Genomic DNA, 24,256 nt, shown 5'->3' with positions numbered 1-24,256 from the left:
TCTCCCCGGACCCACCTCTCCTCGCACGAGCCCGGCTCGCAAAGCCGCGGCCCCGTACGCGGCCCCGCACCGCCGCTCCTCCCTCCCCAAGATGGCGGCGGGGCGGGGCGGCCATGTTGGGCTGCGGGAGGAGCCGCCGCCCCCGGCAGCGGCGGCGCGGCGCGGGGCGGGGGGCGGTGCCGAGCCCAGCGCCGTGCGGCCGGGCCGGGCCGGGCGGCGGCCGCCGAGCAGCATGGCGGCGGCGGAGGAGCGGCAGCCGAGCCGCCGCCGAGCCCGGCGGGGGCCACCGCTTCTGCCGCTGCTGCTGCCGCTGCTGCTGCTGCTCCCTTTGTTCCCCCCCGGGCTGGGGGCCGCCGCTCCGCCGGGCCGGGGACCGCCGGGCCGCGGGGGCTGCCGTCCCGCCTCCGCCGCCGCCGCCGCCGCCGCCGCTCCGCGCTGGGGGACGGCCGCCCTTCCCCCGGGGCCGCCCGCGGCTCCGCGCCGCCGCTCCCCGCCCCGCGCCGCCCCGCAGAGCCCGCGGAGGGGGCGGCGGGCGGCCCCCAACCGGCACCCGCTGTTCCCGCAGTACAACTACCAGGCGGAGGTGGCCGAGAACCAGCCCGCGGGCACGGCCGTGGTGGCGGTGGCGGCTCAGGACCCCGACGGGGGCGAGGCGGGGCGGCTGGTGTACTCCATGGACGCGCTGATGAACAGCCGCTCGCTGGAGCTCTTCAGCATCGACCCTCGCGCCGGGCTCATCTCCACCACCCGCGCCCTCGACCGCGAGAGCATGGAGCTGCACTACTTCCGAGTGACGGCCGCCGACCACGGGGCGCCCCGGCTGTCCGCCACCACCATGGTGGCCATCGCCGTGGCCGACCGCAACGACCACGACCCGGTGTTCGAGCAGAGCGAGTACCGGGAGACCATCCGCGAGAACGTGGAGGAGGGCTACCCCATCTTGCAGCTGCGCGCCACCGACGTCGACTCACCGCCCAACGCCAACATCCGCTACCGCTTCGTCAACGAGAGGGCGGCCCACGCCGTCTTCGAGATCGACCCGCGCTCCGGGCTCATCACCACCAGCGGGCCGGTGGACAGGGAGAAGATGGAGAGGTACTCCTTGGTGGTGGAAGCCAACGATCAGGGCAGGGAGCCGGGGCCTCGCTCTGCCACCGTCAGGGTGTACATCACGGTGCTGGATGAGAACGACAACACGCCGCAGTTCAGCGAGAAGCGCTACATCGTCCAGGTGAGGGAGGACATACGGCCGCACACCGAAATCCTGCGCGTCACCGCCACTGATTTGGACAAGGACAACAACGCGCTCGTCCACTACAACATCATCAGCGGGAACAGCCGGGGCCAGTTCTCTATCGACAGCGTCACTGGGGAGATCCAGGTGGTGGCCCCGCTGGATTTTGAGGTGGAGCGCGAGTACGCGCTGAGGATCCGGGCGCAGGACGCGGGGCGCCCGCCGCTCTCCAACAACACCGGCATGGCCAGCATCCAGGTGGTGGACATCAACGACCATGCCCCCATCTTTGTCAGCACCCCTTTCCAAATCTCCGTCCTGGAGAACGCGCCCCTCGGCCATTCCGTCATCCACATCCAGGCCGTGGACGCGGACTACGGTGAGAACGCACGTCTGGAGTACAAGCTGACGGGGGTCTCGGCTGACACACCCTTCGTGGTGAACAGTGCCACGGGCTGGATCACGGTCAGTGGGCCCTTGGACCGGGAGTTGGTGGAGCACTATTTTTTTGGGGTGGAGGCTCGTGATCATGGCTCTCCGTCATTATCGGCCTCCGCCAGCGTCACCATCACAGTGATGGATGTCAACGACAATCGCCCCGAGTTCACCCAGAAGGAGTACTTCATTCGCCTCAATGAGGATGCGGCCGTGGGGACCAGCGTCCTCAGCGTCACGGCCATCGACCGGGACGTGAACAGTGCCATCACCTACCAGATCACGGGAGGCAACACGCGGAACCGCTTCGCCATCAGCACGCAGGGTGGAGTGGGGATCATCACTCTGTCCCTGCCGCTGGACTACAAGCAGGAGCGCCGCTACGTGCTCACCGTGACGGCCTCCGACCGCACGCTGCGTGACAACTGTCACGTGCACATCAACATCACCGACGCCAACACGCACAGGCCGGTATTCCAGAGCGCGCACTACTCCGTGAGCATCAATGAGGACCGGCCCGTGGGCAGCACCGTGGTGGTGATCAGTGCCACGGATGACGATGTGGGGGAAAACGCCCGCATCACGTACTACCTAGAGGACAACGTCCCTCAGTTTCGCATCGATCCAGATTCTGGGGCCATCACTCTCCAGGCAGAGCTGGATTATGAGGACCAGGTCACCTACACGTTGGCTATCACAGCCAAGGACAATGGCATCCCCCAGAAAGCAGACACTACCTACGTTGAAATCATGGTGAACGATGTTAACGATAACGCGCCCCAGTTTGTCAGTCCTCATTACCAGGGCGTGATCTCTGAGGATGCACCTCCTTTCACCAGCGTGCTCCAGATCTCTGCCACCGACCGGGATGCCCACACCAACGGGAGAGTGCAGTACACCTTCCAGAACGGGGAAGATGGGGATGGAGACTTTACCATAGAGCCCACGTCGGGGATCATTCGCACTGTCCGCAGGCTGGACCGGGAGAGCGTCCCCGTCTACGAGTTGACTGCTTATGCTGTGGACAGAGGCATCCCTGCTCAGCGGACTCCCGTCCATATCCAGGTGACCATTCAGGATGTGAACGACAATGCCCCTGTCTTCCCAGCTGAAGAGTTTGAGGTCTTGGTGAAGGAGAACAGCATTGTAGGCTCTGTCGTGGCTCAAATCACAGCCATTGACCCAGATGAGGGGCCCAACGCCCAGATAATGTACCAAATAGTGGAAGGCAACATCCCCGAGATATTCCAGATGGACATCTTTTCTGGGGAGCTCACGGCCTTGATAGACCTGGATTACGAGACAAAACCAGAGTATGTGATTGTAGTGCAGGCCACCTCTGCTCCTTTGGTCAGCAGAGCCACGGTACACATCAAACTCATCGACCAGAACGACAACAGCCCTGTTCTCAAGAACTTCCAGATCCTGTTCAATAACTACGTGTCCAATAAGTCCAATACCTTTCCCTCCGGGGTCATAGGGAAGGTCCCAGCATATGATCCAGATGTGTCTGACCGCCTCTTCTACACCTTTGAGCGGGGAAATGAACTGCACTTGTTGATTGTAAATCAGTCAAGCGGGGAGCTGAGGCTGAGCCGTAAGCTGGACAACAACCGTCCGCTCGTGGCTTCCATGCTGGTGACCGTCACAGGTAGGTGTGGAAACCTTGAAGTGTGTGATTTGGGGTGTTAACTCCTGGGGGGCTTTGCACGGTCCCCCTTTGCGTGGCAACCCATTCTGCATCTCTGTGGGCTGGGACTGGTGACAAGGTTTGGATGGGGAGTTACTTTGAATCGGGAAACTGGAGGGTCTGGGAGTCACGGGAAGGGGGCACGCTGTGGGAGAGCATTCTGCAGAAGGGGCTGGGATCACTGGTGGTGTGAAAGAACAAAGCATCGTTACTCAGCTGTGAGGATCTCGTGTAGCTGCCAGCGAGACACCTTTGGAGGTGCTGTCACACGTGCTATAGGGTGCTGGCCTAACAAACAGCGCGTTGCTGGGGTGGCCAAGCTGGTCATTCTGCTCCGAGCCCCAAGCGAGTTGTCCCTGCTCAGAGTGGACGCATTTCCTAGCTGTGCTGGGGAGGGATGGGCTGGACTGCTGGAGGGTACCATTAACCAAACAATTCAGGTCTGGGCTCTGGCCACGACGCCCATCGATGGCTGTGGCTTCTAAATTTTGGGGCCTCTGTTCTGAAGTCAACTTCACATTGCAGGTAATGACTGTAAAGGGCTTTGGAGGGAGGTTTAAAACTTGCGTTGTGTTGCTGGAGTGTCCAGATGCAGGTGCTCGTGGTAGCTCCCAGGAGTGGTTAGGGGAAGCGTAACAGTCACCTCCAGCCAGTTTGGGGATGGGGCAGAGGTGAACCCGGGGCTTCTGAGTGTGAAGCAGTGTCTGTGTGTGGAGCTGCCTGAGCTTTGCCAGCCCTGCAAGCCTCTCTTTGCTTGTGATGCATCGTCTGAAATGGAGGTATCCATCCATCCAGTGCTGAACCAAGGAGCAGCTCAGGGGAAGGGAGGGCAAGAGCCCTCTTTGGAGGCCCCAAACACTGGGTCACAGAGCATGCACGGGAGCCATGCCTTAAATTGCAGCTCTCCCCTGACTGCCAGCTGACACCCTTCCCACCCCCTCTCCATCCAGCAGGAGGAAAATCTCTTTCAAAAGATGGAGTGATGGCTCTAGCAGACCTGTTCAGGGCACAGCCAGCTCCATCCCATCAGCCTCTTTGGGGACTCATTGTAGCTGCAGGGCTGGCTAGCCCCACGCACACACCCTGCTGGTTGCTGGAGGTGGGGGGCTGGTTTTGACCTTTTCAGCTTCTTTCCCAGTGTGGTTCTGCAAGCCCTGCCTCCTCACACACTTAACCCCTCACAAAGGCAGGAGAAAATCACATTGCAAAGTCCTGCACTGAGCTGCCTGGCAGCGAGAGGGCCCCTGCAATTAGCGTGTCGTCATCTTCCAGCAGGATGGGAGAATGGGAGAGGTGTGCTGGCAAAGGGGAGGATGGAGGGGGGTGGGACAGCGAGGCAGTGGGAAGCAGGCCTTTGTTGGCTCTGACAGAGCTGCGGAGGGCTGGCTTGGTTCTCCCTTCATTGTTCAGCCTCCCAGCGGCAGCACTGCCTGCCCTCAGTGCTGTGGCCGTGCAGCTCCAGGGCTGCATTGTCTGCCCCAGCCCAGCTCCTTCCTCTCGAGGGAAGGCAACAGGAGAACGTAGCTGGGTGCCACTGCAGTCAGGAGGGGCTCACAGGGACGGGAGGGCCACCTCGAACCAGCACCTTCCCGGAGCACCCACCGGGCTCAGCACCGTGACAGCTGCTCCCATCCACGTGGGCTGCGTTTCCCTTCGCAACTTGTCTCTCTTGTCCCTTAAGGAGCCCTACCTCGGGAGCCTCCTTAGTACCCCACAGCTGGAGGAGCTGACCGTGACTTGTGGTGGGAGACATGGGCTTCCGTTCCTGCTTTGGGAGCGGGTCCGGCATCCTCTTGGTTATTGGACTGCAGTCCCTGTCTGTACTGATGCCGGGAGAATGCCATTCACAGTCAGCGCTGTGTCGGGAATTACGATTCACTTCTGAGATCTCTTAATCTGGCCAGTGCTGACAGTTCTGCAAAAGGCCTTTAAGAAGTGGTGGGGGATATGCGCTGCCTCCTGTCCCTCACTGTCCTCCCCTCTTTCCCTGACCTCTCTGGGGGCATTTTGTGGCTCCTCAGCTGCTGATGTGACAGCGCTGCCGTCCTCTGCGTTGGTCGCTGCGGCCGTTGTGTTCGTCCTGCTGGCATCGGGGGAGATCCCTCGCACCCCCTTCTCTCCCTGCCTGCACAGAAGTGCAGCCCTGTGGTGCCCAGCAAGGCTTGGCCATGCCATACTGATAGCAACCAGATGTGGCCTGTGGTGTCCTCCTAGCCTGTAGTGGCTGAAGGCCTGAGTGCACCCTGTTGGTGACGTGACCCAAAGTCCTTGGGGTGGGTGCTGCACTGGAGGCCTGGGAGCACTGTGGGGGACAGGAGGGATGAGGTTTGGCCCTGGCTGTGCTGCTTTAGAAGCAGGTAGGTGTCGCTCTGGGAAGTGCAGCTGTGCTGACCCAGCACTGGGGTCAGAGCCTCAGGCCCATCTCCTTGTCCTGCAGGCAGGTTCTGGGGCTTCTCATACTGCTGCATGAATATTCACCAGGCACCAGCTCTCCAGCCTCAGGATTTAATCAGGAAGGCTGAGCATCCGTGATTAAAATACCTCCCATGGGGGTCAGTGCCTCCAGCCAGCTTTGGGTTTCCTTTTGGTAGCTTTGTTTTTTTTTTTTTTCTTTTTATTCCCCTTTCATTTGCAGAGGGTCATTCTTCCAACCATCTGCTTCCCATGGAGCCCACAAGGAGGTGGCCTTGGGTGTGGGGTGGGGACTGAGCCTTATAGAAGGTGTCCCTGCTGAGAAACACTAGTGCAAATGGTGTCTCGAGGTGGTGATGTTGATGGAGAGCGAGGTTTCCAAAGAAATGCTGGGTTTGGGGCTTGGTGAACGTGGGAGAGGGAGTTGTGGGTGATCACCACGTGCTGCTGATGTGTGGGGCTGATGGTGTCAGGATGGTGAGAATGGCCTGGGAGACGGATCGCTGCGTTTTGCCAGGTTGGTGGGGCTCCTGATGGCCTCATTAGGGCCGTGAAGGTGGGTGCAGTGCTCTGCCTTGGAGGTGGCTCACGTGGTGTGGGGCCCCAAGGGGCCAGGAGATGGTTTCCAAGGAAAATAAAGATGAAAGAGAATTAAACGAACCGGAGATGGGGCTGGAGAAGAAGGGATGTGGAGCAGATGGTGAGAAAGGGGAAGCAGGGAGACCAGCACAAAAGCCTCGGAGGCCCTGGAGGAGAGAGGAAAGAGATGGCAGCAAGAGAGTGTTGGTAAGGGCCATGCAGAGGGAAGCAGTGTGGGAGTGAAGCACCCCGGGTGCTGGCTCTGGTACCAGTGTTTGTCCAACCTCCTGCTGGGGCTGCCTTCTGCCTGCTGCTCAGCAGCATCCTTGTTGTGAGAGCTCAGTTTGCTGCCCAGATCCGGACTGGGGAGGGAACCTGGGTATTATCTCAGTGGAGAGCCTGGGGCAGGTGGCACCCAGATATCTCCTTGGGCTACAGCTTCAAGGTTCCTTTGCCAAGGACTCAGGCCTTTGGGGGCCACGCTGAGCCGGGATGGAGGAGACCTGCAGCGTGTCTCCATTCCATCCCGCAGACGGCATCCACAGCGTGACAGCCCAGTGTGTCCTGCGGGTGATTATCATCACAGAGGACATGCTGGCCAACAGCATCACCGTGCGCCTGGAGAACATGTGGCAGGAGCGCTTCCTCTCCCCGCTGCTGGCCACCTTCCTGGAAGGGGTGGCCACCGTGCTTGCGACGCCCAAGGAGGACGTCTTCATCTTCAACATCCAGAACGACACGGACGTGGGCGGCACGGTGCTCAACGTCAGCTTCTCGGCCCTGGCGCCGCGGGGCGGGCACTACTTCAGCTCGGAGGAGCTGCAGGAGCAGCTGTACATGAAGCGCATGGCGCTGACGGGAGCCTCCATGCTGGAGGTGCTGCCCTTCGACGACAACGTCTGCCTGAGGGAGCCCTGCCAGAACTACATGAAGTGCATCTCCGTCCTCAAGTTCGACAGCTCTGCGCCCTTCATCGCCTCCCCGTCCACCCTGTTCCGCCCCATCCACCCCATCACCGGCCTGAGGTGCCGCTGCCCGCAGGGCTTCACCGGCGACTACTGCGAGACGGAGATCAACCTGTGCTATTCCAACCCCTGCCTGCACGGAGGAACCTGCACGCGCAAGGAGGGTGGTTACACCTGCGTGTGTCGCCAGCACTTCAGCGGTGAGTGCCAGCCCGGGGCTCCCCAGCTGTCCCCCTCCCGTGGGCTCCAGGACCATCCATAGCAGATCCTGTCCTGGCCCCTGGGATTCCCCCATCAGTGCCTCGTTGCCGTACCAGGCCCCACCAGACCACTGTCAGCATGGGGTGAGAGAAGGTGGCTCGTGGCTACTGGGGAGGCAGCAGATGGTTGCCTTGGAGCTGCTCGGCTCCTGGTGAGATAAGCGGAGTCAGTGGTAATTAACCCCTGGCATTTGAAGCGTGAACGGCCATTAGCAGAAGGGTTAATGAGCTCGTTTCACTGTCACTTGGTGCTGTCTCTGCATCCTCCTCCTTGAGTGCTGGCAAGCAATGGGAACCAGGCCTGGGGCGTAGGGCTCAGCAATTAATTGGTTCCTGCACTGCTGTGAGATCAGCCTCGCCAGGGCCTTTGGGTGAGCAAAGCCAGCTGAAGAGAGGCCAGGTAAACCTGGTGGGCTGGCTCAGGTCAGCTGTGGGCACTGAGAATAGAGGGAGAAGTTCCCAGCACTCCACTGGAGCTGAGCGCGGTGCAAGACGACGTCCTCACCCAGCTGTGTTCCCCTGTACTTGGCCGAGGTGCCAGCACCCACCCGCAGGCTTAGGGAGCTCCTGGTGCCATTGTGTGAGGAGCAGCTGAGGGCACACGTCCCAGCCTCCCCGATCTCTCTCCCACAGGTGAGAACTGCGAGGTGGACAGCCGCTCGGGGCACTGCCAGCCCGGCGTGTGCCGCAACGGGGGCACCTGCACCGACAGCACCGACGGGGGCTTCCGCTGCCAGTGCCCGGCGGGCGGCTTCGAGATGCCCTTCTGCGAGCTGGCCACGCGCTCCTTCCCTCCCCGCTCCTTCGTCATGTTCCGGGGCCTACGCCAGCGCTTCCACCTCACCCTCTCCCTCTCGTGAGTTCTCTCCCTCCTCCGTCGGTTGCCCTCTGGACCTCGTGTTCCCTCACCCCCATCCATCCCTGCGCTGGCTGCTGCTGCACGCTGTTCCCCCTGATCCCTTGCCCAGGTTCAGCACGGTGGAGCCCGGCGGCCTCCTGCTGTACAACGGGCGCCTGAACGAGCGGCACGACTTCTTGGCGGTGGAGATCATCCAGGGGCAGGTCCAGCTCAAGTACTCCACAGGTAGGCTTGGCTCTGCCCGCTGTGGGATTTGGACCCCCAAAGATTGGGGTTCCTGCTGCTGTTGCTCGACTGGAGCTTCACCTCCTCCCGGCCACGGGTTGTTTTGGAGATGAGGACCTCCTGTTGATCACATCGCCACTGCATGTCCTGCAGCATTTACCCCTGTCCCTGCAGGCGAGTCCAGCACGGTGGTGAGCCCATACCTGCCTGGGGGTGTGAGCGATGGGCAGTGGCACACGCTGCAGCTCCGCTACTACAACAAGGTACTGTGCCCTGCTGTCCTGCTGTGTGCTGGGTCCGTGTCCCCCCAGGGCCACCTGTGCCCACCTCACACTGCTTGCTGTGCCCGGGGAGGTGTCCCTGGGCTCTCCTGTGCCCAGTGCAGTGGTGCCAGGCCCCCTGCCCTTCCCTCGCTGTAGGGTGAGCTGTGGGATGTTTGGATCTGGATGGACACGTGCTGCTGACACTGTGCCTTTGCTTTCAGCCCAAGGTGAGCGCCCTGGGAGCGGTGCAGGGCCCCTCCAAGGACAAGGTGGCCATCCTGACAGTGGATGAATGCGACGCCTCTGTGGCCCTGCAGTTTGGCAGCGAGATTGGGAACTACTCCTGTGCTGCAGAAGGAGTGCAGACTAGCTCCAAGAAGTGAGTTGCTCACTGGGATGCTGCTGCAGTAGGGAGAGGAAAAGGGCATCTGCATCCCCAGTGGAGCCTGTCCTTCACACCAGGATAGCAGTGACTCCAGGTGTCACCTCTGGGCGTCAGCTTCGCAGCCTGGCCAGCTGGAGGTCACAGGGCTTCTCTCCTTGCAGGTCGTTGGACCTCACGGGTCCTTTGCTCCTCGGGGGAGTCCCCAACCTGCCGGAAAACTTCCCCGTCTCTCACCGGGACTTTGTGGGGTGCATGAGAGATCTGTACATCGACAACAAACGCATCGACCTGGCCTCCTACATTGCCAACAATGGAACCTCTGCAGGTACCAGTGCCTCTGCCTGCCCCTGCCCTGGGAGCGGCCCCAGATCTCCCTGCACTGGCAGCGGGGGGGGGCTGGGTGCCAGAAGTGCCTGTGCTGCGGGCTGGAGGGAGGTGACAGGTGGGTTTGGAGCTGATGTGGGTGGCTTGGATACCTTCAGGCTGCCACGCCAAGCACAGCTTCTGCGACTCCAGCCCCTGCAAGAACGGTGGCACCTGCTCAGTCAGCTGGGGGACCTATTCCTGCCTCTGTCCTGTGGGCTTCGGGGGCAAGGACTGCCGCCATGGTGAGTGAGCTGATGGGCGTGTGCAGGGGGTGCACGCAGCACAGTAGGGTGGGGTACAGGTGGGATGAGCTCTCTCTGTCATCCCTGCATCTGCTGTTCTGGAGTCACTGGTGCCTGGAAAATGGAGTTGCGTAAGGAAAGGCCCAGAGCAGAAGCGGGCGGTCCCCATCCCTTCTCCTCATCTCCGCTTTCCTTTCCAGCCATGCACCATGCCCACTATTTCCAGGGCAACAGTGTCCTGAGCTGGGACTTCAAGACAGATGTGAAGATCTCAGTGCCGTGGTACCTGGGGCTGGCGTTTCGGACCCGCCAGACGGACGGGGTGCTTCTGCAGGCCCATGCTGGCCAGTACACCACCCTGCTGTGCCAGGTAGGGCCACGCAGAGGATTGGGTTTCCCTCCCCGTGCTTGGAGCGCTCAGGAAGGGGTTGGCTGGAGGCTGACAAAGTGGGTCAGGACCTCGCTCACTGCTGCTGTTGCTGTCCCTTCTCTGCAGCTGGCTGGGGGCCTGCTCTCCTTCGTGGTGAGCCGGGGCTCGGGGCGCAGCACCAGCCTCGTGCTGGACCAGCTGCAGCTCAGCGATGGGCGATGGCACGACCTCCAGCTGGAGCTGCGGGATGTCCGCAGCGGGCGGGACTCGCGCTACGTCATCACCGTCGTGCTGGATTTTGGGCTCTACCAGGTGTGTGCTGCGTGAGACCCTGGCACCTGGATAAGAACTGTGGGGAAAGCCGTGCCTGCACCCCCAGGAGTGGTGGCAGTTGCACTGTGTTACCCCTTTGTTCACTCTGCAGGACACAGTGGTTGTTGGGAATGAGCTGCATGGCCTGAAGGTGAAACACCTGCACGTGGGGGGAGTGCTGGGCTCCGGCGAGGTGCAGAACGGGCTGAAGGGCTGCATACAGGTGAGTCCACTGCTCTGAGCCTTCCTTGTCCAGAGGGTCTGTTGTGCAGAGAGGTGGAAATGCGGGCTGGCAGCTGCTGCCAGTGTCCGTCCTGCTGGGTCTGAGCATCTGGGATTGGCAGGGATGATGGGAACAGTGCCAGCCTTGGGGCTTTAGGGGCCAGGCAGACTGAAGCGCTGTGTGTCTTTTCCTGGCTCTTCCCTTTGACTTTCCCCCTGTGTTTCAGGGAGTGCGACTGGGTGACAGCATCACCGGGACCGTGCTGCCCAAGCCCAGCCATGCCCTGCGGGTGGAGGCTGGCTGCAGCGTGCCCAGCCCCTGCCACTCCAACCCCTGCCCGGCCAATAGCATCTGCAAGGACGAATGGCAGAGCTACTCCTGTGTCTGCCAGCCAGGTAGGGCATGCAGCACTCCGCCACCCCATTGCTCTTCTCACTTAGAGTGAGAATACCTTCCCTTGGGCAAGTTGTGTGCCTAGAGATCCCTGCCAGTCATTCCTTAGCTTTGGTGGCGGGCAGGATCTCTCCTGAGCTCCCCAGGTCGACTCCAGGGTGCCCTGACCCATCCTGAGGAAAGGTGCTTTCTTCACGTGGTGCTCTCTGTCCACACCTCAGGGTATTACGGAGGGGAATGCGTGGATGCGTGTCACCTCAACCCTTGCAAGAACAAGTCGGTGTGTCGCCGCAAGCCGGGCTCGCCCCTGGGCTACGTGTGCGAGTGTGGAGGGAACTTTTTTGGGCAGTACTGCGAGCACAGGTGAGATGCGTGGCACACAGCAGGGCTGTGGCCTCCGGTGCCTGGCTCTGCACTGCTCTCCCATTGCCACCCTGCTCCTTGAAGCTGCTGGGCTGGAGGGAGAAGGCCCAGGAGATTGGGTTGGTGTAACAGCAGAGGTGTTTCTCTCCTAGGATGGACCAGCAGTGTCCGAAGGGCTGGTGGGGGAACCCCTCCTGTGGGCCGTGCAACTGCGATGTGAGCAAGGGCTTTGACCCTGACTGCAATAAAACCAACGGGCAGTGCCACTGCAAGGTGAGGGGCAGCTGTGCCCATGGGGCCATGGATCACCTGCATCCCTGGAGCCCTCTTTGTCCTTGATGCTGTATCTTGTCCAGTCCTCAGGGCTGGCAGCTGCTCAGGTGCTGCTTTCTGTTCTTTGCTCACCTCCTGTCTGTGGCCCTCCTGGTCCAGCAAGGTGACAGTAGGGACAGTAGGATACTTGCAAATGGGGATCTCTGTAATGAGTCCCTGATAGGTACCCCAGAGGGGAGAGCACAGCCCTTCTCAGCTCCCTCTCACATGGTTCCCCATGCACCTGCTGTCCCCGCGGGCTGTCTGATGGCCGTCCCCATCTCCCTGCAGGACTTCCACTACCGCCCCAAAGGCAGCGACACCTGCCTGCCTTGTGACTGCTACCCCGTGGGCTCCTCCTCGCGCTCCTGTGACAAGGAAACGGGCCGGTGCCACTGCAGGCCCGGGGTCATTGGCCGCCAGTGCAACAGCTGTGACAGCCCCTTCGCCGAGGTGACACCCAGCGGCTGCGAGGGTGAGTGGCACGGCACTGGAACCACGGGGTTTGGTGTGAGCTGCCCACTGTGACCCGCCCCTCGGGGTGCTTGTCTCTGCAGTGCTCTACGATGGATGTCCCAAGAGCCTGAAAGCAGGCGTGTGGTGGCCTCAGACCAAGTTTGGCTTCTCGGCTGTGGTGCTGTGTCCCAAAGGCTCCTTGGGTGAGTGAGGGGTGCTAACGGGTGGGGAGAATCTCGCTGTTGTGCAGGTGTCACAGCCCCAGCAAGGTCACCCCAAGCTGTCTCAGTCCCATTTAGCTGGTCTGGAGGGCTGGGAGGTGGAAAACGGAGGGGAAAGCGCCAAGCTGAGGGCGAGCAGAGGGGGCTAGCGTAGCACTGGCAGCCCTTGTAGGGTTGGTGCCATCACCCAGCCTCCATCCCCAGCTTCTCTCTGCCACCTCTCAGTTTTATCCAGGCTGGGGTCAGCCCGACACGACAGCTGGGCACGTGTAGCACCTGGTGCTGCACGGCTGGGCCCCCTCTGAGCGCTGTGCGGGGAGCAGGGCACGGCGTGCTGCTCGGTGAGTGCCTTGGGTGGAAGTCACAGCCCCGCTTGGAAAAGGCCGTCCTGGGTGACGGCAGAGGTGCAAGCAGGGTGCGTGGGACTGCAGGGCAGCACGAGCCCCAGGGGACAATACAAACCCTGTCCTTCTCCAGCCGTTCGCCCTGGGAAGAGGCAGGTTCGGCTCCTAACTGTTGTCGCTTCTCTCCCCGGTTCTCTCGCCATCCGTGCTCAGGTTTGAGGGGTGCAGGTAAGGTTGTTCCCACCTCCTTCCCCACCCCTGCTCCAAGGGCTGCGTCACGTGGCTTTCCTTCCCTGCTCCCTGCCTGGCACCCTGCACACCCCTTGCGCTTTTCCTGCTGCTTCTGGAGCTGCCGAGTGTCTCCCCAACGCTTTGCCTGGCCTCACCGCTCCTACACGCCGCTTCCCTGCTCCCAGCACACTAACAGCACCGAGCTGGCTGCAGTTGCACGCAGTCCGTGCTACCCACTGTGCTGCAGCATGGGCTCTGGGCAGCACGGGAGGTTGCTGTGCTCTGCTTCCTGGCTGGGACACGTGCTGGCTGTCCTGGCAGGCACCTGCTTGCTTAGGCTGGGAGGGGAAGGAGCTGTTGTGGGCTGGAAGAAGGGGGAGCTGCTTGGTGTGAGAGAGCGAGGGCAGAACTGATGCACAAACTCAGCACAGTGTCCTGCTACCCGGATGGCATGAAAGGTGCAGGCACCCCAGGGCCAGATCCTGCCCGGGTCTGCAGCTGAGCCAGGCTGCAGGCATTGGCACAGTCCTGCTCTGTGCTGGAGGGAAGGCTGGCATCACAGGAGTTGCTTTGTTCTCTTTGCTCCCAGCCACAGTGGCACTGGGCTCTGTGCTTATGCAGCTGGGAAGAGGGTGTTTGGGCTGGACAGCTGGGAGCTGAGGATAGCGATGGGCACTGTGTCTTGGGGTTTGCTGCAGGCTCCCTCACCCCTCCCTGGCCACGCTGCTGCCTTCTTCCCACCACGGGCCTGGGTGAGCTCCCCTCCCCTAGCACTTTCCCCATGAGGGTCTCGGGTAGCTGGATCACCCCGCTTCTTCTGTGTGATAGCATGCACGGTGATGCTCCTGGTGTGAGTGGTACTTCACAGCTGATCCCTTGTCACTTCTGGTATTTCTGCTGCTGTCCAGTGGTGCTGAGGCCCCAGCCAGGGGTGTGTACCCAGTGCTGGCTGCTGTACTCTCTGGGTGTGCACCACCACCCTTGTCTCCAGGGCAAGTTCACCTGCTGTTGCACTCCTGGAGCAGCATTCCCACACAGAGAAGGGCAGGACCTCAGCAGATGTTGCAGGCTGACAGCCAGGGAAAGCCTCGTGCTGCAGATGCTTCTGTAGGCTGGGATTGTATGTGCCCTAAGGACACAGGCATTGCTCACCAGGAGCCGGGGGTTTCTCCAGCCAGAGCCTTACCAGGTCACTGCCCCTTGCGTTGCTTTGTGATGGTGTCTGGTACAACACGGGTTGTGTGAACCACGCTTGGAACCCAGCTCATGTCAGCAGCTCACAGAGGAGATGCAGACCAAGGGTGGAACAGCAGGAGGATGGCTCTGGGGTGCTCTAGGTCCTCCCCGTTGCTCCACTGCTGCTCTTTGGGGTTAACTGGTGCAGAGAGTTCTGCTGGGGGTTGCAGTTGGGGAGCTGTGTCCTGCACCCTCTTGATTTGCTCTTCCTCCTGGTTTCAGGTGCAGCTGTCAGACACTGCGATGAGGAGAAGGGCTGGCTGGAGCCAGATCTCTTCAACTGTACTTCACCTGCCTTCAAGGAGCTCTCCATGCTGGTAATCCCCCCTTGGTTCTGCAGCCCTGATGAGGCATGAGCTGTAGGAACTGGAGCTCACGGCCAGGAGCTCAGCTGTCCATGGGCTCTTAGTGTAGGAGAGGGCCTTGCAGTGGGACTTGCAGCACCCCACGGCCTGGTCCCTTGGAGCTGTGTTGCCTCCAGGGAGGAATCTGCTGATGAGTTAACCCTCTCCTTTCTCCTCACTGGCAGCTGGAGGGCTTGGAGAGGAATGAGACTGAGCTCAACACGATTGAGGCCAAGAAGTTGGCGCACCGCCTCCGGGCCGTGACGGACCACATGGATCACTACTTTGGCAATGATGTGCACATCACCTATCGCCTGCTGTCCCGCCTGATGGCCTTTGAAAGCCAGCAGCGTGGCTTTGGCCTGACAGCCACGCAGGATGCCCACTTCAATGAGGTCAGAGCTTCCCTTAAATCAGAGTGCCTTCTGATGCTGCTCTTCTCCGTCTGCCACCTGGGTCCGTTTAGGGACTGAGGATATCACAAGGCTGCTTCAGGAGCTCTGGGCTCCTCAGTACTGCACAGGCATGAAACTCACAGACCACTGGAGGCCACCTGCATGGCCAGGGCTGGAGCATGAGGATGAGGAAAGGCAGAGAGCACTGGGTTTGCTCAGTGTGGGGGAGGGAAAGCAAAAAGGAGGTCTTAATCCCTAACATTGGGGTGCAGAGAAGACCTCTCTGCGGGACGCTTGCAGATGACCATTGAGGTGGGTGTCCATCGTAAAGGAAACTACCATGCTTGTGCAGCAAACTGGGTAGAGGGCACAACACTGGCAGCCTGTGAGTGGTCAGGCCACGTCCCAAGGGCTCACCCCATGCTCTGCTGTCTCTCCCACGCAGAACCTGTTGCGTGCAGGCAGCTCTGTGCTGGCACCTGAGAACCGGGAGCACTGGGCCATGCTGCCTCACAGTGAGCACGGCAGCGCCAGCCTGATGGAGCAGCTGAGGGACTACTCGGGCACTCTGGCCAGCAACATGAAACTCACCTACCTCAACCCCGTCGGCGTCGTCACCCCCAATATCAGTGAGTAGGGGCAAGCTGGCACCTCCATCTCCGTGTTCTGGACGGCCCAAACACTGGAGATCCTTCCCTTCAGCTCCTGCCGTTCCTTGGCCTGTGCCAGCCACCTGCAGTGTGTGCTGTCTTAGAGCTGCCTCTCCTTCCCTTGTTCCTCTGCAGTGCTGAGCATTGACCGCATGGAGAACCACTCGCACATCCGCCGGCGCTACCCTCGCTACCACAGCAGCCTCTTCCGTGGCCAGCCTGCCTGGGACCCCCACACCCACGTGGTTCTGCCGCTGTCAGTGCTGAGCCCCCCAAAAGCTGAAGGTGAGCATCGCTTGGGGAATGCCACGTGCCAGCCTTGCCTGTTCTTACCATCCCCTTCTGTGCCTCAGCTGGCCCCACGGCAGTGCCCACGGTGGCTGGGGGTGAAGGGAACTACACTGTGGAGAGCTCCTCTCCAAGGCAGGCACTGCCAGAGCCTGAGCCTGCTCTCACTGTCATCATCCTCATCATGTACCGCACGCTGGGGGGGCTGCTCCCCGCACGCTACCAGGTGGATCGCCGCAGTGTCAGGTATGTCCTCCTCCTCTTCACCCTCCAGTGGTAGAAATAGGCTGGCTGGACTCTGGCAGCCACAGAATCTGTGCAGTAGCCACAGTTTGGTTCCCAGCCTGGTGGTCCTACAATGCTCTGCCTGCTCCCTGCCACAGCATTGCTATGCTCCACGTTTCTGTGATTCCTTAGTGTGGATTGGGTAGAGCTTTTCCTTCCGAAATGTCAGCACAGGGCTGTGGGACACCCCAGGGAGGGCTGCAGCCCCCAAGCACGGTGTTGATAGAGCTTTGTCTCTCTTTGCAGGCTCCCCAAGAATCCCGTGATGAACTCCCCCATTGTGAGTGTGTCTGTGTTCAGCAATCACACCTTCCTGCGGGGGCCCCTGGACGCCCCTCTCGTGCTGGAATTTCACCTGCTGGAAACGGCCAACAGGAGCAAACCTCTCTGTGTCCAGTGGAACCACTCCAGCCCGTGAGTTGAACGTGGCTGGGCCCAGCTCTGCCCCACCAGCTGCTGCTCTGAGCTGCTTCCCACATGCAGCTCCTAGTCCTCAGACTCTCCTGGGCTGTGGCAGGCCATGTGAATGGGCAGCACTAGATGTAGGGATTTCTACCCTCTCCTAGGGGATAAATTCCTGCTGGGTGGGTACAGTAGAGTCCCAGCAAGGCTCTGGTTCTGCTATTTCAGCTGTGAGAGTACTGTTAGAAACTGCAGTTCCCTTTGCATACACCACACTGCCTTCTCCCCTGAATACTCTCTGCTTTTTGGTGGCCACAGGACCAACCCATCAGGCTTCTGGACAGCCAGGGACTGTGAGCTTGTGTACCGAAACGCCACGCACGTCCACTGCCAGTGCTCCCAGTTTGGCACCTTTGGGGTTCTGATGGACAGCTCGCACCGGGAGGTAATGTCAGCCTGCAGGGCTGTGGGCAGTAGTGGGGGGTTGTTAGCCATCAGAATATGAAGCAACAGGTTGCGTGGGGCACAAACAGAGCTTGAGAGCTTCCTGTGTTTCCCCCTAACACTTTAACACTGCCTTTTGCCTTTGCTTTTCTGCTGCTGCAGCAACTAGAAGGTGACCTGGAGACGTTGGCAATTGTCACCTATTCCTTGGTGTCTCTCTCCCTCGTGGCCCTGCTGCTGACCTTCTCCTTTCTGGCCTGCCTCAAAGGCCTCAAGTCCAACACACGTGGCATTCACTCCAACATATCGGTCACCCTCTTCTTCTCTGAGCTCCTCTTCCTCCTGGGCATCAACCGCACTGAAAACCAGGTGTGGGGGCTGCGCTGTGCGGATGGGGGGAGCTGTGGCTGGTGCAGTCAGTGTTGGCATGGCGGGACCATCTCTGAATGGCTTTTGTCTCCCCAGTTTCTTTGCACTGTGATTGCCATCCTCCTCCACTGCTTCTTCCTTTCCACCTTTGCCTGGCTCTTCGTCCAGGGCCTCCACATCTACCGCATGCAGACCGAAGCCCGCAATGTCAACTTCGGGGCCATGCGTTTCTACTACGCCATTGGCTGGGGAGTGCCTGCCATCATCACCGGTAGGAGCTGCTTGTCCCATGGCCATGCCAAAAACACCACTTCTCAGCGGCCTCCTGAGCCCCTGGCGTGTCACCCCAGTGAGGTGTGAGGCCACAGACAGACATTTGGGTTGTCTGTGTGGTCCTAGAAGAGGGTGTGCGGGTGGTGAGAAGAGGCACGTTGTCCAGCTGGAGACATGTATCACAGGCTGTTTTCTCTCATTCCGGGGACAAGTGATCCCTCAGTGTGTGCCTGTGTGGCTCCCTCAGTAGGCGTGGAGCACCTGCTAGGTCTGGAGCTGTCCTCTCCCTTCTTTCCCCAGGGCTGGCTGTTGGCCTGGATCCTGAGGGCTACGGGAACCCTGACTTCTGCTGGATTTCCGTTCATGATAAGCTGGTCTGGAGTTTTGCAGGCCCCATTACTGTCGTCATTGTGGTAAAACCCTGTCCTGTTTCACCCACAGTCCTCTCCTGCCTCCCTTCTCTGCACCACAGGCACTCGCCCCTTCCCTGGCTGCCCACTGCCTGCCCCCTTCTCTGTACTCCTCCCTCTGTTAGAGCCCCTTTCTGTCCCTCCTGGCACCAGCCAAACCTGGGGGAGGCCAGGGCTTGGGTGTGAAGGGGCAAGGAGGGGAACTTCACCTGGGCCTGGTGGACCTGGAATCTGCTCATGCTCTGCACTGGGGATATCAGGTCAGAGCCAGCCCTTGGCACAGCTTCTAATCAGTGCCAACGCTTTCAGATGAATGGGGTGATGTTCCTGCTTGTGGCCAAGATGTCCTGTTCCCCAGGCCAAAAGGAGACCAAGAAGAAATCGGTTCTGTGAGTATTAGTGGCCAAATTCCCAGCAGAGCTCCCGTGGCTCATGTTCATCAGCGTTTTCAGTGATCATTCCTCCCTCTTCCGCCATTGCGAGGTGCCGCTCAGTGCGTCAGTGTCAGCCGTGCAGCTGCTCTCCTCTTCCACCTGGTGGCTGTGTTAACCATTCCTAAGTTTCCCTCTCTCCATGCTGCCCTGCCAGCCTGTTCCTCTTCCCCAGCTGCCCTCACAGCCACCCCTCACGTCTACTCACATTGGCTCTCAGCACCTGCTTCCGCTTCTCCTAAATGCTCCTTCTGAAACCTTTCCCTGCTCACCCTCCTCCGGGAGCTCAGCTCCTCTCTGTGGCTCCAGACAATCCGTGTCGTTTGGGCCCCGTGTGCTCCAGAAGGGAAGGGCCTTCAGTCAGGAGGGAGCAGCACTGCTGTGCTGAGATGTGCCTGCAGCACTGCAGCAGTGGGGCAGAGTGGAGGGCTGGGAAGGAGGAGACCTTCCCCTCTGGATCTCTGCCTGCAAGCACTAAACTGTAGATTAACCACATGTGCTAACCTCTGGGTGTGTGTGTGCCTGTCTCTCTCTCTCCCTCCAGCATGACGTTACGGAGCTCCTTTGTTCTGCTTCTAGTTATTAGCGCTACCTGGCTCTTTGGCCTCTTGGCTGTCAACAACAGTGTCCTGGCTTTCCACTACCTCTACACTGTCCTCTGCAGCCTCCAGGTAATTGCCCAGCCTCCACCAAGGCAGGCTTGTGGGGCAGAGGTGCTTTCTGTGTCCCCATAAGTGGCCTGAGGGCTGCGGAGGGGATTTGCAGAGACTATGAGCACCTTCCACAGGGGTGCAGGGGATGCGGAGCACCCAGGTGCTGACCCTGCTGGCTGCGCCAGGCCCTGTGTGCTGCTGCTGGGGAGGTTGGCACCTGGCTTTCCCAAGGCTCCTTGTTCAGGATACCCACGTGGGGCTGATGGTGCTGCAGGGGACCCTGACAGCCACTCCTTGGGCACTGCCTGCCTCAGGGGACACCTTGTCCCTTCCTTCCTGTCCTATGACCACTGGCCCAGGGGTTTGTGCTGTTAGCTCTCGGCCACCATCCGTTTCTGTCCTTGCTGGATGGAGTGCCAGCCTGCTGTGAGGGGCTCTTCCCCACCGCTGTTGTGCTCACGGCTTCTCTTCCCAAAGGGCCTGGCTGTGCTGGTCCTGTTCTGTGTGCTGAATGAGGAGGTGCAGGAGGCCTGGAAGCTGGCCTGCCTTGGCAAGAAGGGGCAGAGCGAGGAGGCTGCTCGGAGCACACAGGTAGGTGGGCACCCAAAGAGCTGGGGACTGGCTGCTTGCTGGGAAATGAGGGGATGCCCCTTCTTTACCGAGGTGTGGGAGGGAAGGTCCTCTCCTGGCCTGCACCTCCTTAAGAGTCCGTGCCTCTTTCCCTGCTTCACCAGGGCCCCAATACCTACAACAACACGGCGCTGTTTGAGGAGAGCGGGCTCATCCGCATCACCCTGGGGGCCTCCACCATCTCATCAGTGAGCAGCGTGCGCTCTGCCCGCACGCACTCCAGCCAGCGGGGTTACCTCAGGTAGGCAGTGTTGTGGGGTGCTGGGAGCGCCCAGGCAGAGCCGAGGGCTCGTGCTGGTCCCACAGCTCAGACCCTGTGTCTTTCAGAGACAACATGACAGCACGTCAGGGCTCAGCCCTGGATCACAGCCTGCTGGGTCACGCTGGCCCCACGGATATCGACGTGGCTATGTTCCACCGTGATGCTGGGGGAGGTAAGCACCTGGGTTTGGGTCTAACCCAAGGTATCCCAAATTAGCTGTGGCTTAAATCGTTCCTTGTGTAGGCTGTGACTGCATGGCTGTGTCCTCCCGCTAGCGTTTGGCTGTGACTCCCAAATAGGCTGCAAATAAGAGTCAGCAGCTGTGTCACTTAGCACAGCCTCCTCCTGGACAGACGGGAAAGGGCACAACTAGTCTCCAGGGAGCTAAAAACAAAGGAGGCGAGATCTGTCCTTCCTGTTGGCACTGAAAAACCTCACCCACTCTCTTTCCAAATGTCACCCCGACGCACACCACGTCTGTGCAGACCAGGACTCGGACTCGGACAGCGACCTGTCTCTGGACGAGGAGCGCAGCCTCTCCATCCCATCGTCAGAGAGCGAGGAGAACGTGCGCCTGCGGGGCCGCTTCCCGCGCCAGTTCAAGCGTGCAGCACACAGCGAGCGCCTCCTCACCGACCCCGCCAACACGGCTCCCAAAGGCAAGTTCTGTGGCTGTGCAGGGCTCTGCTGTACCCCGGGATACGGCACGGGGCTGGGCTGGGCCTTGTTACCCCTCACAGAAGAATTCTCTCCCTCTTCCCGGGCGGTGTGTCCTTCACCAGACGTGGATGGCAACGACCTCATGTCGTACTGGCCGGCTTTGGGCGAGTGTGAGGTTCACCCCTGCTCCCTGCAGAAGTGGGGCTCTGAGCGGAAACTGGGCTTTGACATCAACAAGGACGCGGCCAACAACAATCAGCCGGACCTGGCCCTGACCAGCGGGGATGAGAACTCCCTCACCCAGACCCAACGGCAGAGGAAAGGTGAGAGGCTGAGGGCGGCCTGGCCTGTCCCTGCTTTATGTAGACAGCGTCGCATCTCTTTTGTCATGTCCTGGGGGAGGTTCGGTTTATCTCCCATGACTCTCATGCTGTTTGCACTGCTCTACAAAGATGCGACTTCCCTTTCTGTCTGATGCAGGGATTTTGAAGAACCGCCTCCAGTACCCTCCAGCTCTGCAGGGCTTGCCGGCCGTCGGCAGGATGACCAACGAGCTGTCCTGGTACAAGACCTCCACGCTGGGTCACAGGGCCGTCCCCGCTGCCTCCTATGGCAGGATCTACTCCGGGGCGGGCAGCCTGTCGCAGCCAGCCAGCCGCTACTCGTCTCGGGAGCAGCTCGACTTGCTGATGAGGAGACAGATGTCCCGGGAGCAGCTGAGCAGGAACAACTCGAGAGAGTGTTTGGAAACGGTGCCCAGCCGGCACGGGTCTAGGGAGGAGCTGGACACTATCCCCAGCAGGCACGGGTCTACCGAACACCTGGAAAATCTCCCCAGCAGACACGGGTCGAGGGAAAACTTGGATCTCCTTGCCCCTAGGCCCAGACAAAGAGATCATGGGAACACGCTGCCCCGGAGGCAGGGCTCCAGAGACCACCTTGAAACTTTACCCTGCAGATTTGGGTCAAGAGAGCAGCTAGACTGCGGGCTGGTAAGAGAGGTCTCAAGAGAGTGGCTAAATACATTGCCCAGTAGGCAAGGGTCCAGAGACCGTATAGACAGATTGCCAAGTCGAGATACTTCTCGAGAACAATTGGATTTGCTTTCTAGAAGACAACCTTCAAGGGACCAGCTATCATCGTCTAGACAAACTTCAAGAGAGCAGCTGGACTTTCTGTCCAGAAAATCTAATTCCAGAGAGCCTCTGGGTAGAGTGCCGAGCAGGCAGCCCTCACAGGAGAATCTGGGGAGTCTCTCCAGGAGACAGCTCTCTAGGGAAAGCCTGGAACCACTCTCTAGGAGGCAGCCTTCTAGAGAGAACCTGGAGGCCATCCCCAGCCGACATCCTTCCACCGAACAGTTAGATATCCTATCTTCCATCCTTGCTTCTTTTAACACCTCCGTCCTGTCCTCGGTGCAATCTTCCGGCACGCCTTCGGGCCCCCAGACCACCGCCAACCCTTCTGCCATGCAGACCTCCACACCGTCTGCAATGTGCCCCTCGACGCCTCACTCCAGCACCTCCCATAGCATTTCGGAGCTGTCACCAGACTCAGAGTAAGTGCATCCCTTCCTTGGCCAGGTCTTGGGCGTTGTCCGTCTGCTTGGCTTCTTCTCGCAGGGGTTCAGCTTGGAGGGGAGGGCCACGTACCCCCGCTGGCACTGCTGCCATCCATCCCTGTTCTGTTCCCTCTTTCCCCTTCCCTGAGCTCAGTTGGACACAGTAGCACGGGTTTCTATCCCCCTCTGGTGTAGCCAGGAGGCAGCAGGGGGGTGCAGCTGGAGCCCAGGGGAGGTGCCGTGTCTTAATGCTGCTTTTCTTTTCTCCGAGAAGAATAATGAGAAACGAGGGCCATTCCTGAGAGGCTGAAGACATCCAGAAGAGAGAGAGAAGAGGCAGGGCCATTCGCCTAGCCAGACACTGCCAGCCGAGGTTTGGCATCCCCAGGGGTAGGGGCAGAACTGATGGTGGTCAGAGGCCCAAAAACCAACTCTGCCTTCCCTGCCCTCTGAGCTGAGGGGCCGGCACCCAACCACCCACCTCCAGAGCCTCCGGGCTCTCTGCTGCTCTGCTCCCTTTGCCTGCCTGGTGTGAGAGGTACAGCAGGAGGCTGCTCAGGGGAGAGTCGCATTGAGACCCCTGGGGCTGAACTCTTCCTTTGCAACCCGTTTCTACATGGGATGCCGTGTGTGTGTGTGTGTGTGCGCATGGAGCAGGTGCAGGGGGACAGAAATGGAGCCCAGGACGTGGAGGTGGAGGAGGGTTTTCTACCTTTTTGTATCTTTGTAATCAGAGAGAAGAGAAATTTCTATGGTTATTTTTGCGGATGGTCTGTTCCCAGGACCTGGGGTGTCTGTCTGCCAACAGCCCATCTTTGGCTTCCCTGGGGTGCCAGGGGCTACAGGATGGATGTTGCTAAGCAGACCTCGTGGCTTTGCCAGCTTCACTCAGTCCCTTCCCTGAGGCAGGCAGTGAGTGCCCAGCCAGTCCTGCTGCTCCTCACCCTGCAGCTCCTCACATGTCTCAGCAGGGTCCTCCTGCTGTCTTGTGTCCCTCGGTGCCCTGCAGCTGTGCTGGCCCCACAGCCCGGCCTCTCTCGCCCTCTCTGGTCTGGGGCTGCCCATCTGTGAGCTGGGGCAAGCCCAAAGGCTTCAGGCACAGAGCTGGGTGGCCCTGGCCCTCTTTGGGGTGACTGAGCCGTAGGCCGGGCTGTTCTGGTACCCAGAAGCCAATGAGCATCTGCAGGAACAAGACGTCTCTGGTCTTTTGGTTTGGCATTGCCTGCAGTTTCTGACTGGTTCCCTGCGCTGCCAGCAGAGAACCCCTGCTCTGAGCAGCCTGGATTTCAGGAGACAGAGACAAATGGCACTTTGCCCTTTGGAAATTCAGGCTGCTCTGCATGTTTCTCTGCTAAGCCAGGGCCCCCACTGTCTCCTCACCAGCTGGCTCTCCTCTGTGCCTACCCTCAGAGCGGGGCTGACACACTCCCCTTGGCCCACCCCGAGAGGCCATGCCCCTGCTCAGCTGTCCCTGGGTGCCACCAGGGCCGTGGTGCTCACTGCCTTACTGCCACCCCACCGCCATGCCTCGCAGCCCGGGATGTTTACACGGGAGGATTTGTGCTGCCATCCTCCGGGGCTCTGCCCGGGCAGGCCAAGGTCTCGGGTTGGGGAAGGCCTTGGTCCTGCTCCTGGCATGGAGCTGAGCAGCTCCGCAGGCCCGTCTCCCTGCTGACATGTTTACACGCCCTACGGGACCACTCGTTTACACGTTTCTCTCCAGCTTGGGCAAGGGGACCGCAGCCTGCTAGTGCCAAACGGAGAGCAAGAGACAAGTGCCAAAAAATAAGTCAGACACGGTGGAGCTGATGGCGTGGGGGTGG

The 24,256-nt window shown here is 60.3% G+C and overlaps 1 protein-coding gene across 1 annotated transcript; it reads left to right on the top strand.

The window, feature by feature from the left end:
- Positions 1-232: 232 nt before the first annotated feature.
- On the top strand, positions 233-23,845 carry CELSR3 (cadherin EGF LAG seven-pass G-type receptor 3). Its single transcript, XM_065749747.1, has 36 exons — positions 233-3,320; positions 6,883-7,515; positions 8,209-8,431; positions 8,544-8,659; positions 8,834-8,922; positions 9,144-9,301; positions 9,469-9,632; positions 9,790-9,915; positions 10,116-10,285; positions 10,412-10,597; positions 10,710-10,820; positions 11,047-11,215; positions 11,435-11,576; positions 11,729-11,849; positions 12,180-12,363; positions 12,446-12,547; positions 13,123-13,137; positions 14,599-14,693; positions 14,906-15,115; positions 15,561-15,744; positions 15,901-16,050; positions 16,119-16,299; positions 16,585-16,752; positions 17,059-17,185; positions 17,347-17,553; positions 17,650-17,824; positions 18,127-18,239; positions 18,546-18,625; positions 19,212-19,338; positions 19,798-19,911; positions 20,055-20,191; positions 20,278-20,384; positions 20,698-20,871; positions 20,995-21,195; positions 21,353-22,430; positions 22,708-23,845. Exons 1-36 carry the CDS (start codon positions 233-235, stop codon positions 22,733-22,735), a joined length of 9,453 nt encoding a protein of 3,150 aa, XP_065605819.1. The 3' UTR covers positions 22,736-23,845.
- Positions 23,846-24,256: the final 411 nt, after the last annotated feature.

The sequence above is a fragment of the Cyrtonyx montezumae genome, unplaced genomic scaffold (genome assembly GCF_038088225.1).
Source record: "Cyrtonyx montezumae isolate F1298 unplaced genomic scaffold, pur_monq_1.0 scaffold_6, whole genome shotgun sequence".
Classification (NCBI taxonomy): domain Eukaryota; kingdom Metazoa; phylum Chordata; class Aves; order Galliformes; family Odontophoridae; genus Cyrtonyx; species Cyrtonyx montezumae.
This window is presented reverse-complemented; position numbering and strand designations above follow the sequence as displayed.

Coding starts and splice junctions, on each gene's coding strand:
- CELSR3 (XM_065749747.1), top strand. CDS start 233: ATGGCGGCGGCGGAGGAGCGGCAGCCGAGCCGCCGCCGAGCCCGGCGG. Junction 14,694..14,905: donor TCAAGGAGCTCTCCATGCTG/GTAATCCCCCCT, acceptor CCTCACTGGCAG/CTGGAGGGCTTGGAGAGGAA. Junction 18,626..19,211: donor ACCAAGAAGAAATCGGTTCT/GTGAGTATTAGT, acceptor CTCTCCCTCCAG/CATGACGTTACGGAGCTCCT.